Below are 15167 nucleotides of genomic sequence, written 5' to 3'. Positions count from 1 at the left end.
CAATGGAATGGACTCATCTTGTACGATGTCAGATATAAGCAAACGTGTGCAGCATTTGCGTAGCACGGTAGTTTCTCATGGCTCCTGCTCCTGCAAAACAATAACACGTAGGAACCTTCCAGGAACAAGCCTTTACCGCCTCCTGATCTTGCTGCAGTCCCGTCCAGCTGAGGTAGTAGTTGCGAAAGAAAATGGAAGGCTCGTTACAAACTCTATCTGGAAAAGGTAACTTCTGTAAAAACACTTGCATAAACAGACCCCAATCTCAGAAGTGGTACAGGACAATTTGGTAAAACTGACATAATTGTGGTTTATTAACATGAATTAAAATGCCCAACCAGTGCTTCAATGTGACAGTATATTTAAAATAGAGGAATTAAAGGCCATATACTGTACTACTTTCACAAAGATCACACAGTTTTGCAAAGACATGTCATATGTACAGTGCTATATGTCAAATGAGAAAAGCTGTAAGCGATTATATACGCAAAAGAAATGCAGTATTTACAGTTTTTCAGGAGACATTAAAAATCATCTGTACATTATATTACATTTTGCTTGCAAATAACCGATAAAACAAAATGAGCCATCTTCACACCAAACTAAAAATCTGTATTGCATTTTTTTTATACGTAAGATGCACTCACAGAACTGCTGATTGATAGAAAGAAAATCCTCGTACTGCCATTACTTAGCCGTGTATTTAATGCATATGTATAACATAATAATATAGAAAACATTCACTAAATGAATTTAATTCCAACAATAAAATTTAAAGATCATGTAGCATCAAATCTACTGCCAGAAAAACAGCTGGAATGTTCACTTACAAAATAAAAGATACCTACACTGGCTTAACAGCACATTTTTTAAGGGATTTTTTTTTAAAAAGCAAAAATGGGAAAAATACAATGAGAGAGCACTGGTGTTTTTTTGTTTTGTTTTTTATACAAAGTTTCATGTACAAGCTTTAAAAAGTACCTTAACAGGTACATATGAAATGTACAGTTTATCTTACAGAACATTTTAAAAAGTTTTTGGAGTCTATTTTAATGCCACCCTGAACCATGGTAATTGTTCTGAAATGTTGGTGGCACCTGTGCTCTGTGAATTGGAATCTGTCCAGGCACTGGAGATGCCTGCTGAGGTCCTTGAACCCCATGTGGCAGGGCCACAGAGCCAGGATGAGGACAGAACCCTGAAGCGGTAGGTGTGGGAATACTGTTTGGTCCTTGGGGCTGGAGATGAGGACCTGCGACTGGTAAAGGACAATGTGGCCCTGTTCCAGAAGGCTGGTGTTGGGGTCCCGGTCCCAGAGTGGTGTGATGTGTAGTAGCTTGTGAGGGGTACGGTGGTACAGCTGGATGAGCACTTGAAGGAAAAAGTGGAGGTCCTTGATGAGGTGGGTGGTGTAAGGCTGGAGCCGATGGGGTATGATGTCCGGAAGCCAGAACACCGGAAGGCGGCGGCGGAGGGGGTGGTGGAGGGGCGGAGCTCACCACGTGCTGGTGTTGTGCTTGCAGACCTGGGAGTCCCGTGGAGGGGTGGGGCGGTGGATGGTGATGCGGGGCGGGAGGGGGAGGTGGGGGTGGCAGACGGTGTCCAGTCGTTTGAGAGTGAACGTGGGACCCAGGGGCGACAGCGTGGACAGGCCCCACGCCGTGTGCTACGGAGTGTGGCTGTGGCTGGGCGAGGTGTGGTCCTGGAGCGGGAGGAGGGGGAGGCGGGGGTGGGACTACGGCGGCGGCGGAGGTCTGGTGGTGAACGGGAGGGGTCTGCGAAGGCAGAAAGTGCCCTGGAGTCACGTGATGTCCCGGAACGGCTTGCTGGCCCGTGGTGCCGGGAAGAGCTTGATTTGGTCCTGATGTAAACACAGTTTGTTGGGAAAGACTGCCTTTCAGCTGATTATAGCTCTGAAAGTTTGCGGAGGGCTGCTGGTTTTGATAGTAAGACGACGAGGGGGGGGGGCGGGGGGGGGCGGGGGTGGTGGGGCCGCGCCGCCCAGGCTCGACTGGGTAAACTGCTGACTGAGCGCTGCCGGGGGCTGTCCTGAGGGCGTCTGCGTGAACAGCGCTCCAGAAGGGGCCTGCTGCGTACTGGCTTGAAGGTTCTGTGCTGCTGGGTAAAAATTTCTTTGAGGCTCTCGCTGAGGTGTTCCAACTTGAGGTGACTGTGAGTGGTGAGGCCTGTAGGGAGAGCCTAACTGCTGTGAAGGAGGCTTTGGTGAAAGATAACCGTGTTGTACAGGCGTGTGGGGCGTCGACGACTTTGGAGGATTTTCTACGTGAGGTGATGGAGGACAGTGCAACTTCACGGGCGCGGAAGGCAGCTTCTGTGCAAGTTGCTCAGATGAACTGCGAACAAGTGGCTGTGGAGGATGATTCTTCGAAAGTGCTTGGGTGTTACTTGACAGCTGTTTTTGATGGAGTTCTGTTTTCAGGTGGACACCGTTCTCAGCTTCTGACACAGTAACTGCTCCCTCCCAGTGGGAATCTGGTTTTGTGAGTATTTTCCCATGTGGCTGGGCAGGTATTACAGGTCCCGGTGAACCAGGCTGTGAGAAGAAAACAAATTTATATAAACTTCAGAAATATTCTATGTACACTGAGGTTTGTTATTACTGGTATTTAATGTTAGCTAAATATTAATTGGAACGGGGGCAGGGAATAAGAGGTCTGAGAGGAGGACAACTACAGAGGCTTGAGATGTTAAAACGCCAGTTTTTTTAAGTAGTTGAGCAAGTTCTGATAATAAGCTTCAACTGAATTCCCTGAAATTTTATTGAAGACAAGTTAAGGAAATTAATCTGCCTTTTTTCCCCTGAGCAGTGAAACCTGTCTTTGACTCCTATTCTGAAAGAACCACACTTAAACACTGCAGGCAAGTTTCAATTCCATAATTGAAATTTCTATACTCCACCTAAGGATAAATTTGCTTGGGTAGATAAACCTGCTCCCCCCAACTGTTTTCACTTGTAATACCTTTTCCATTGTTCAAGTTCAGGTAATCCAAGGATAAGACTATTTGAATATATAATGATGTTCTTTAAGCAGAAAGAAAAAATCAATCTCAGATTTCCTCATCGTTACGTTTCCAAAGATATTGCCCCACTGGATTATCATGTCTTGATGATCCAGGATAGAGGCAGCATTTCTTTTAAATTAAGAATGTCACCTGACCGTTTGTTTTTAGAGAATTAACTGGCTGGCCGGTCAAATATTTTATGAAAAGACTATGAATTTCCTAGACACTAGGATAAGGAAGGGGTGGAAGGAACTCTTGGAGCAAGTGTAAGCTGCTGAAGTACGTTCAGCACATGGGAACTTGAACAGGAGAAGTGTCCAGAAATCAGAAACTGATCCTTGGTACAGCAGAAAAACCTCCATGTGCACATTACCATCCACTTTTCTGAAGGGCCACGTTCAAAGGTCAATGTTATTACCTTGCTCATTTTTGAAGGGCTTTTACAAGTATTTTGGGAAGGATCTGGGGACGCACATTCACTTGTAGTCGTGGGTTCTGGATTTTCAGGATCAGGATCTGTAAAGTGTAAGGAACCATAGAAAATGTGAAACTGCACGATAAATACTGCTTTTTACTAACACTCGGACGTACATTCTACTATTCAAACCAACGTCTTATAAAGGCTCTCTCTCTCCTTTCTGAAAAGGTATTTAAAACCACCACCATGATAGGTCATCTGCTTACTGACCTTCCATAAGTTCACTGAAAGAAGGGACTGGGCCCTTGGGTTGCAACTGGGGAATGTGATTTGAATGAGATGAAGGTGAAGACGGAACATGAATCGGTGAACATGGGACACATGGTGACTCTCCCCCTAGAGATGAAGCAGAAGCAGACCCAAAGAGAACATTAGAAGCACAGAACGGGGGTGCAGAGTGATTAGCTGACTCCACTTTTCGGCAAAGCAACAAGCTCACTTACCACTATCTTTATCTTTTCGGTGATCACTGAGTAGTAAAGCTCTCTGATAACTCCTCTCTCGCACTTGCTCCACTGAAGTTGAGGCGGTCCTTTAAAATCAAGTCATAACATCAGTTCAGAAGCTGCTGCCAGCTAGATCAGTTTGTGTCCCCTGATGGCCAACATAGCCTTTCAGATAAAGGCTTTTTTGCTCGTTGGGGAAAAGCTTTGAAAACAGCTCCCCACCCCAGCCCACAACACCCCCCAAAACTGAGACTTTTATCCTCATTTATTTGAAGAACTCAAGCAGACGCCATTCCTTTGTCTTAAGCAATTTCTTGGTGAAAAGGAGGGGGTTGTTGAAGGGGGTAGCAAAACAACATTCAGAACGTCACTTCAGGTTACCAAAGGGACCACATATACCCCTGACAAATTACCTTGGGTCTGGATTATAAGGCTAGCAGGAAGCTCAGAGGTAAGAGGACCATGGAGCAAAGTGAATGTGGCCTCCTGCCCTTTGAAGGACCCTTCTGTATCCAGCTTCTTCTATTCCTATCGAAGAAACACTAAACATGGCTGTACTCTCAAGGCAACTGGTAAGGGTGACAAAGAAACTGCCAGATGTTGACTAGGATAAAGGTTCTTTGGAGAGGAATATTTGTGTGAAAATTATCAAGGAGTAGCTATAATGGACCTTTAATGATGCAGGGAAATACTTAACTGGCTTAAAACTCTTATCAGCAAAACGGATCTGTCAAAATTATGATCACAAACCTCCTCTGCTTTAGGAGAACAACAAACAGGAAGGCAGCTGATTAACAAAAACTTTGTTGTTTTTCAGAACAGCACACTACCAATCTTTACAAATATATAAGCTCCGTTCAGAATCAGCTATGTGACTGGATGATAAAATAACAAAGACTACTGTCATTATAAGGTATATTACTTGTAGTTCTAAAGTTACCAGTTAGTTAGGTTTTTTTTTTTTTTCCAACAGGCAGCTTACCATTGGACTTCTGGTTCATTCTTTTCACTGGCAGAAGCTTCCTTAACAGGACAGTTATTGCTGGTTTCTTCCAAAGTAGCATTATAAACTGTAGCTGGTGTTGGTAAAGGTAGGCTAGCAGTGCTTTCTATCTGCTCCCCATTTTCATTCCCGTTGGCACACCCATCAGCATTGTTGCTGCTCAAGTTTCCACTTGTGTGAGGTGATACATTAACCAGTGGAAAGTGTTCTGCCTTAGAGCCACTTTTCCTAGCTTCACGTTGTCTTTTCCGGTATTCTAATAGAGAAACCTTAAGCAAGAAAGATAAGGAAAAGCAAATCTTTTATCCTTGTTTTTATATGTCAGTGTCAATCTATTCTTTTTTTTTTCTAAAGAGAATTACTATATTTACATTAAGAAAATTATATAAAATTTGATTCTGAACAAACAATAATAATTAACAATTATCAAATGCCTATATATGCCAGGCATTGTATTTAGATGATTTACATACATTATCTCATTTAATCCTCACAACAACCCTATGAAATAGGTATATTATCATCCCCATTTTACAGATGAGGAAATTGAGTAACTCACTCACTCAAGGTCACACAGCTGGTGAGTGTTGGAGCCGGGATTCGAACCTAGGTCTTACTTGAAAGCCCGTGCTCTTTCCACTATACTATATTGCTTCCCACAAAGTTGCCAACTGGACTCTGTTATAAAAATTAAAAGCACACATCACTAAAATTCTTTCGACTTGCAAAGCAATAAGCCTATTAACAAATAAAATACGTGTTGTAGTTTCTCCCACTGATCTGAAATAAGGCATTCTAATTGTCTCGGTATGTCTGCCAACCAAATAATGGTGGTAAATCAGGGAACTTATTATTTATATAATAAATACTTTTATATCCATGGCCTAAATACTGTAGGTATTAAGGATGAGGAAAGAGGCATTTCTTCTATATCGGCTGCCTGTTCTATGTAAAATAAGGGTAATAAGAACACAAATATTATTCAATTCTGTTTATTTGGTTGGGAAGTGGTTATCTTTAAAAAGTTACTCTTTCAGTGAAATAAATCACCTTGAGGTTTCGATCTCTGAAACCATGCTCCTTATAGGAATTTTCCGTTATCACTAGCTCTCTGCAAACATAATCTAATTCACTGAGCATTTACAAAAGGTTTAAAAATGTACGTGTCAATAATTCAATATGAATAAAGTATGAATGCCTTACACAGTACATATTATAACTACTAATTACCCTCAGAAGTAGTATGAAAAAAACACTATTAAAAGGACTATAAATCGTTAAATTTGTAACCTTTTTCTTTTGTGGTGGATTCTGGGGTGTGCAACTTCCGTCGATCAAATTGTCATTAATAGTCCGTCCAAAACCAGATACAAGCCCATCTTCTGAAGTACAAAACACAGGTGTTTCCATAAACATGCCTCTAGTATCATCCTGCATCAGGCACTTTGACTCACTTATTCGGAAGCCTCCTCCAACCTCCAACTGATGTGAGGGTGTCAGGTCCCTCAAGTTGGAGTTTACTGAGAAGTTAACTCCTGTTCTGTCAGGACTCTTTACCCAGGAAGAATATATTGGGCCCCGTCCAGAGTGAGCAGATTCCAGTTGGCTGTTAGACTCAGTCCTATCATGTGCAGGTGTTTCCATGGTTTTATGTAAGGCAGCTTGCTCGACTGTATCGAGTCCCAGTTGAAGGTCTGACACAGATTCCTTTTCTCCAGGGCACTGCCTACTGACTTCAGTCCTACTCCTAGGGCTGGTATAACCAATAGTCTTTATTTCTTGCAGACCAAGTTCAGTTAAATTAGAATTTCTGAAAGGCCCCAATGTTAACATGGTTGAAGATCTGTCAAAGCCCTGTTTACAGAATTAAAAAAAAAAAAAAAATTACACAAATAACCACATTTGGAAGCTAGTTACATTAAATCTACCAACAATTTATAATGATACTAGGGAAAAGTCACCGATTTAAAAAACCTTTTTTAGTATCTCCTTACCTCTTGACTATAAGTGCGTCTCTTAACTTCTGGAGAACTTTCTGGGGAAGAAATATTCTACATAAAAGAAATAATCATAATTGAAAATTAAAATATGTTAACAAACCCATGATATTTATAGAAATGAGAACTTAAAATGAGAAACTACTACACAGACTTTGGTTTTAGACTTTTTTATTTCCATTCCCCTTATATTTTGCTTTAAGGTCACTTTGATACACATAGTCATTTAGTCTGACTTTTTGTATATCAATCAGATGAAATGGAAGTTATGTGCATTTTAATAAAAAAATAAAGTTTAAATTCACAAATGCATGTTCCAAATTTTCGCTCTTAGATTCTTAAGAACTTTTTTTCCCTGCTCTCAGTACACTAATTATTAAAAGGAGAAAAAAATAGCTATTAAAGAAGCCCCATCCCCATGGGTTTTTGTTTCTGTTTTTTCTCACCTCAAAGTGCATGGTATTTCCCGGTGTGCCAGGAGTTACTGGGGTAACTGGTGAATAAATGGGCTTATAACCATTTCTACAAGCTTCGTCGTCTGACTTTGCCCGTGGAGGAGTGGCAAATGATGGATCCGTAGGAGTAATATCCGTGTGAGTTGGGGTAGCATATGGTGAAGGAGTAGGTGTGGAGGTTTCTGAGTAAGCAGAATCTAGTAACTGATAGAGTCTTCGTTTTTTTAGTGGTGTAGTTAAATCTGTTGGTGAAATAAGTTAAGAAATTATACTGCTGCTATTTGCTATAATCTGTAATACATTCTGGGAAAGATCAAAAAACATCAGCAATCGTAATTATGATGATTGTCACCCCGAAACTAAATTTCACAGTTTTTAAAGATAACAGGAAGCAATCTCTCCCCCACCCCCACCCCGCCCCCCAACTTAGTCATTTTCACTGTTAGCAAGCATATTATCTTGCCAGAAGGCTTACAGGCCTGGGGGGCTCTAAGAAATCTTACAAGTACAGCTGTTAATTTAACTGATTTCTAAGAGTCCTTTTGAATCTTGTTGAAAAACAGCTGGCCAACTAGGCCCAAAATTCAACTATAAGCCCCAACATATTGTACATGGTACTTGCAAATTAAGGTTTTCATGTCTACCTTCGTCTAAAACTTTGGAGGACAGAAAAGACAAAATATATGTAACAATGCGCTTCTTTTGAAAGGTACATAATAATTAGAATATATATATGCTATATATATCCTGCCACATTCTCCACACTAGAACAACACTGAAAAGAAATTCTACCTGGAAGAGAACAGCTATCATTTAATAGTAGTGGACTTCTATTTTCACCATTGACTGTAGGACTTCTGGATCTTTCTTGACAGGGTGAATTAAATCTGTGTAAAATTGCTGAGTTTTCTTCTTCCAGAGCTTGTTTCAACCACCGCTGAAATACATAGAACAATAAATGAAGAGAAATCAGTTTGTAGCTGTTTACATATCCTATAAATATACAGCCAATTCCAAAAGCATCTCACTACCAGGACTGGTAGAGTAAGGAATGAGAATGGCTTTTGGCTCATACTAGAGTTTCATATCCAAAGAAAAGTTTACCTTCTTGCATGAGCCAGAAATGTTTTCAGGAGGTTCTTTTCTTCTCCTTTTTTCTGAAAGGAATGGTGAAGTGAATCTAATGTAGTGCTTAGGAGTAGAGTATACATGCGGACTATAAGTGAGACCCGGTAAAGAATTGAGCTGTGTAGCTAACACTTCAGGATCTGTAGTTATGCGCAGAGGCTTTTCTGAAAGGGTGTCTGAAGGTTTTCCCGTCTTCTCATTCTTCTCACTTAACCATTCATTGACCAAGTGCTAGAGAGAAGGAAAATCTGGATCACTATATATGTAATTATACAGATTCTCCTATAGAATATTCTAATACCAAATTTGTAACTGACATATCTAAAATGAGAGATTAATTTAAATCCTTCATATATGATGTCTAAAAAGTCAATATAAGTCATTCTGCATTTCCTTGGTTATCTACACTTATTACTAAAATTTTTTACACAATTATACTTTGTAGGAACAAAACACATGATATTTTTATAAAATAGTAAAAATCTAGGAGACCTCAGTACTATCTTAAAAACACAAACACTAAACTGCTTCTATATTATGTGTAAAATGTTTAGTTTGTCAGACTTTAGGCAGTGTTTTTTTTGTTGTTTGTTTTTTTGCGGTACGCGGGCCTCTCACTGCTGCGGCCTTTCCCGTTGCGGGACGTGCAGGCTCAGCGGCCATGGCTCACGGGCTCAGCCGCTCCGCGGCATGGTGGGATCTTCCCAGACCGGGGCACAAACCCGTGTCCTGTGCATCGGCAGGCGGACTCGCGACCACTGCGCCACCAGGGAAGCCCTAGGCAGTGGTTTTCTACTCTGGCTGCTCATCAGAATCTCCAGATGAGGCCAGTGCATATATATATATATATATATATATAAAATATATATATATTTTTAAAGCTGTCGGCATTGACAATCACTAATGATTTAAGGGGGTTGAAATCTCTAAGTTCCCATGCTTTGAAAATTCACATAATCCCTTTCTTAGTTCTGTTTATTTTTTTGCATCTACAGTGTACATAGTTCACTCTTTACTGGCTGTATGAATATACCTGATCCTAAAGTATAATGATTACTCAACTTTTTCTTTTTTTAAGAACTAGTTATTTAGTAAAGTTCAGATGTAATGGGCATGGAAATAAGGATTACATTTCTCAGCTCAAGCACATTTTCCTTGCTGTGTGGGCACTTATATCTTTTCTATCTAGTTATCAAATTATACTCCTTTAATTTTTATTATAAATGTAATTTGTAGAATATGTAGAAAAACTAGTGTATATGTATTTACACATACATTCTCACAATACACATACAGAAATACATACATTAAAAAAACAGTCTACCCACATCCTGTCTTCTAGAGATAATCACTATAAGCATTTTGGCATCTTTTCTTTCCTTCCTTTTTTCAATGTATGTAAACTTCCTTTCTAGGACAAGCAACAGTGGGGCTAAAGCACTTGGGAGTCTGCAACAGACTGCCCCGGTGTGAATCCCGGCTTTGCCACTTACCGTTACCTCAAGCAAGTTACATAACTTTTCTACATCTCAATCCAGATCTATAAAAGAAGGGTCATGAGAGAAACTAGCTCTACAAATAGGGTTATTGTAAGGATTACAAGAGTTAAATAGCCAAAGCCATGTGTTAAATAGCCAAAGTTAAATAGCCAATAGCCATGTGTGAAACTGAAGGCAGCCTTTACATTATAGGAAATCACAATAACTTGGTACTCTGTCAAACAGTAATGTTTAAAATAGCAGTATATATCACACGCAAAACCTGTGGGAAAAAGGCTTTTTTTTTTTTAGAGAGAATCAGGATACAGGAACCTATATCTCAAGACCAGGGAATTAAATCTATAGTGCCACAGTAGTTTAGTCACTTAATAATTAAAGGGCAGGGACTGTGTCATATTTGCAGTCAAGAAAGCAGCCTTTTGTTTTGTTTTCCTGCACTGTGCAGCTTGTGGAATGTTGGTTCCCAGACCAGGGATTGAACCCACTGGGCCCTCAGCAGTGAGAGTGCAGAGTCTTAACCACTGACCACCAGGGAATTCCCAAAAGTAGCTTTTCTTTTAAACATGAATCTTTTTTCTTTCTCACTAATCCAAATTATGGAGAAAATCTGCAGCTACTTTTTGTCCTCCCAAAGTGGGCAAAAGTAACTGCTCATTGTCAAAATCAAGTGCTGGCTTGCTTGTTCAGGATCCAAGGTGCAAAGGTGAGCACAGACTTCAAATCAGAGCGGTGTTTAGATCGTCTCTGTCTAATCCTTTGACTCGCCACTGAAGTATACTCCCAGGTTCCTCCTAGATATTTACGAAGTATACTTCTCATGGTTTCACAGTACCTACAAACTATACTGAATTTGGTAAGAACAAAGACCAGATAAAGTGGGTTTCAAAGTATTTTGTTGTAGAAGGGCGTGAGAAGGATCCATTTATGATCTACCCCACTGCCCAGAGAGCCTAAGGGTTGCACTTTGGTATCTGCTCCAATCTGCTGTACTCAGAATGGGAGAAAAACAAAGCTTCATAAGGGTGTTCTGTATTTCTGGCCTTCCTGTAAAGCTCAGGTTGGTTTATCTCAGTGATTGTTTACCACAATTGCTTCATTAAATCTGACAGTAGTTTTTGACAGATTTTTATTAATAAATTGACCTAAAACTACCCTTCCTGAACCCTCCCACACTGTTGGTGGGAATGTAAATTGGTACAGACAGTATGGAGGTTCCTTAAAAAACTAAAAATAGAGCTACCATATGATCTGGTAATCCCACTCCTGGGCATACATCCGGAGAAAACCGTAATCTGAAAGGATACATGCACCCCAAAGTTCACTGCAGCAGGACCTAGAGATGATCATACTAAGTGAAGTAAGTCAGAGAAAGACAAATATGATAGCACTCGTGGAATCTAATTTTTTAAAAAAAGAAACAAATGAACTTATTTACAAAACAGAATCAGACTTAAGGGGAAACGGGGTGGGGGGGATAAATCAGAAGCTTGGGATGAACACATACACACTACTATAGATAATAAGATAACCAACAAGGACCTACTACTGTATAGCACAGGGAACTCAATATTCTGTGATAAGCTATATGAGAAAACAATCTAAAAAAGAATGCATGTATGCATGTATATAACTGAATCACTTTGCTGTATACCTGAAACTAACACAACATTGTAAATCAACTACACTCCAATAAAATTAAAATGAAACTACCCTTCCTTATAAATTTTCACATCCTACTACATTCTATGGAAATCAACAATTTCTTCACACTTAATTCTTGTAATCTACCTTTACCATGAAATTTATAAAAACTATAAAGAAAGGATAACTCATCTCAAACTAGTTGTTTCTGAGAAGTGTAGTTTAGTACATAAAGTAGGCAAAATTAAATCATTAGAAATCAGAATTGCAATACTACAAGGAAGCCTTGATATACTGGATATTTTAATGATGCAAACATTTCTATTAACTGATTTTACAGTTTTGCAATTCTCATTCTTAGTTTAAAACTTTGCTAGTATAAAAACCACGACTCTATCACTCTTCCTTATGAGATGTTATAGCCTGAATTCCTAAAACATGAATATATTTAACATCATAAGACATTTGTTAAAAAACAGTTCTTACATTCATTAAGAATCACATACCTTTTTTGTTTTGGGATACTTTGTTGGACATTTATTAAGTGCTGGAACTTCAGTTTCAGTAATTATTTCTGCTAGTGCAGTTTCACTTTCTGGTTCTATTGCAAGTACAGTATTTTCAGTATCATTTTGTTGTGAAGTAACTTCTATATCAGGAGAAGACGGTTGGATATCTGAACACATGCTGACAGTTCTGTGTCTCCGACGCTGCTGTCCGATGTGAGTCCTACTCCGAGAAAAACTTTTTCTCTGTTTAGTTCTATTTACTTTGGCAGGAGTTGGCTTGCTAGCAGTTTCTTCTTTTGCTTGTTCCTAATTCAAAAGAGAATGGAACTTTTAATACGTTGTTTATATAACTCAGTAGTTGAAATCTAATGGCATCAATCTGCTTCAGAAGCTAACTGCCCCAAATGTCTTTATGAATTCTGATATATATTAAATTGACAAAATTAAAAATTTTCTTACTCTCCAAAACAAAGCAAGTGGAGTCTCATAGCTGAAGTCTTAAATTTTCATAGGATTTGAAAAATGCTATTGAAAAGCTAGTATCACATCAAAAATTCTTTATAGATGTAATTAAATTGTGGAAATTTTACTGGAAAGTGGTGAAGTGTGAAAATAAAACTAGACCTGAATAATAATACCTGAATAACTTCAGCATCAGTGACAATCTGTGCATCTTTACATTCAGTTTTAACTTCAGTTTTGGCAGTGCTGATCCTTTCCAAAGCTTGTTCTCTTCTTTTCTCTCTTTTTTCAAGTCTGGCAAAAGCTTGCAGAATTGCTTCCATTTTCCTTTCTTCTCTTGTCTACAAAATTTAAAGTAACATAATAAATACTGCTGTGAAGTAAAATTCAAAAGTCCAAATGTTCATGGCAAATTAAAAAAAATTTTCTATGATGGTGTTAGCAAAACACCTCTTTTGATGGTAGATATGGGATTAAAAACATTTATATTCATTTTAGATCTTTGAGAATCCCAAACATCTTGGTAAACCCTGTCATTACAAATATATTACAATGAAAGGAATGTTTGGATGATTGTATGTTAATGATAAAGGTAAGGCAAAACCAAAAAAAGACTCAAGAACGACCCTGCTTTATCAAACCAAAAATCTTTTTTTCTCAATAATACGTTAGGCAGCCTTTTAAAAATAAGATCAAAGTTCCTAAGGTAATAATATGTTGAAAAGGTTAAATCCATATGAACGTAAGGAGTGAATATATTGACATGTCATAGCAGGATATTGTGGGGTGAAGTCCTGGGTTTAAATCATGATGCTACCAGTCATTTACTATCTCTGTGACCCTAGGCAATGTAACAACTCTGGTTATTAACCTTTTTGAGCATCTTATAAAATGTGGGTAACAATATTTACACTTCACAGAATTGTTAATGAATTCAAATATAAAATATCTGTGAAGTTTTCCAACCTTACTTGGAAAATGGTAGGCATTTCTTAGGTGTTACTATTTCTCCTTTGGCTCTCTTGCCCTCCATTATAATTGTTATAAGGCATTCCTCTATCTTCTGCTCTTCCCGTCTACACTGACAGTTCAAGGCAGAGACTGGAAAACAGCAAGAGTTCCTTTGAGCATCAGTTCTCTTTGGAGAGAGAACATTAAAAGCAAGACCCAGAGCCTTGGCCAGGGGGCCTGGCAAATGCTTCAGGTTTCAACCAGAAACAGGAAGCATGTCCATCAACTGTCCAGTTCTCCAAATGTAAAGAACCAGGTCCTGAGGCTTAGATCCATTCATCTTTCTTCCTTTATTGTCATCCATGTAGGAAAGAAAGATCAATAACTCAAGGTCTGGCTGCATGGTCTTCTCAATATCAGAGCTTTAGAGTTCGAGTAATTATCAGCAGAGATTCAAGCATTAAGTAAGACACCTACACTATGAAAACTATTACTTACTCTTTCCTATATTTTTTCCTTTTATTGTTCCACTAGGTAAGGGAAATATGTAAACAAAACTCTTCTGAGAACTTTATAATTGGTGAAAACAGACTACCATACTGCAAATGTGTCAGTGTTATAAAATGTGTTATCCTCACCCTCTTTATTTTACAGGTAAGGAAACTGAGATCCAAAGAGGTAAGATTACTTGTTCATGGACACATATCTGCGTCTTAGCTTTCTTGGTCTGGGATGGATAATAAGACACTAAAATAAAGAACATAGGCAAAAGATCTCTTTACTGGAACTGGAAGTTTTAAAGCTGAATTCTTTCCTTAGATAATACATGTCTCTGGTCTTAATAAATCACTTTACTCGACCCCTTTTCATTTATGGCTCTCTATAAAAATCCTGTCTCAATATATTAGGGCTTTTCTAACACCCTAAATTTAGAAGTCTGGAGTAACTAAAAAATAAGATTTTCATAATTGCTTCACCTGTGGAATGGGGGTGGGTAGAAAGAGAAGGGGTTCATTATTGTGCTTATAAATTTAAAAATAAATCTGGGAAAAGTACATTTTTCCAAAAGAAACAAACTTGTCTTAGCAAGAATCATTTTATGTATAAAATAAATTTACCCACGGGCCAGGCACCCAAAGGAGATATTTTCTATGTCATGATTATCCAAGGAAAGTTTCCTAAGATAAATACGAATTTATGCCAAAAGAAGTTTCCTTGACATGGTCCATTATTCACTTGTTTTAGATACAGTAAGGGTCAGAGATAAAATTAATTGATGTAAAGACAAAATTAATTCATTTAAAAATTGAACTCCCTTGGTAAACAATGCAGCTAATGGATAGTCAAAGCAAAATCCTTTATTTCTAGATGACTCGATCTTTTTGAGCTGGTCAGGATCTTAAAAATAATCTAGTCCTACACTGCTGAAGAAACCAGAGCCCACGTGTATTAACAGAATCACTCAAAGGCAGAGCCATAATTATTATCCAAGTTTCCAGGCTCCTGGTTTGTTCTTCTTTCCAATTACCAACTACTGACACACTACATAATGCAAAATAAAGCATAATTCTTCC

The 15167-nt window shown here is 38.7% G+C and overlaps 1 protein-coding gene across 1 annotated transcript in view; it reads right to left on the bottom strand.

Annotated features, from left to right (window-relative positions):
* Positions 1-285: 285 nt before the first annotated feature.
* The window catches only part of KMT2E (lysine methyltransferase 2E (inactive)), a 98398-nt gene continuing 83516 nt past the window's right edge, over positions 286-15167 (bottom strand). The window contains 13 exon segments of the mRNA XM_004263372.4: positions 286-1970; positions 1973-2554; positions 3443-3540; positions 3713-3838; positions 3946-4034; positions 4931-5220; positions 6242-6805; positions 6946-7002; positions 7395-7645; positions 8196-8340; positions 8508-8762; positions 12178-12486; positions 12819-12983. Of these exon segments, the coding sequence (XP_004263420.2) occupies positions 1050-1970; positions 1973-2554; positions 3443-3540; positions 3713-3838; positions 3946-4034; positions 4931-5220; positions 6242-6805; positions 6946-7002; positions 7395-7645; positions 8196-8340; positions 8508-8762; positions 12178-12486; positions 12819-12983 (3852 nt within the window). The 3' untranslated portion in view covers positions 286-1049.

This window comes from Orcinus orca, chromosome 9 (genome assembly GCF_937001465.1).
Source record: "Orcinus orca chromosome 9, mOrcOrc1.1, whole genome shotgun sequence".
Taxonomy (NCBI): Eukaryota; Metazoa; Chordata; class Mammalia; order Artiodactyla; family Delphinidae; genus Orcinus; species Orcinus orca.
This window is presented reverse-complemented; position numbering and strand designations above follow the sequence as displayed.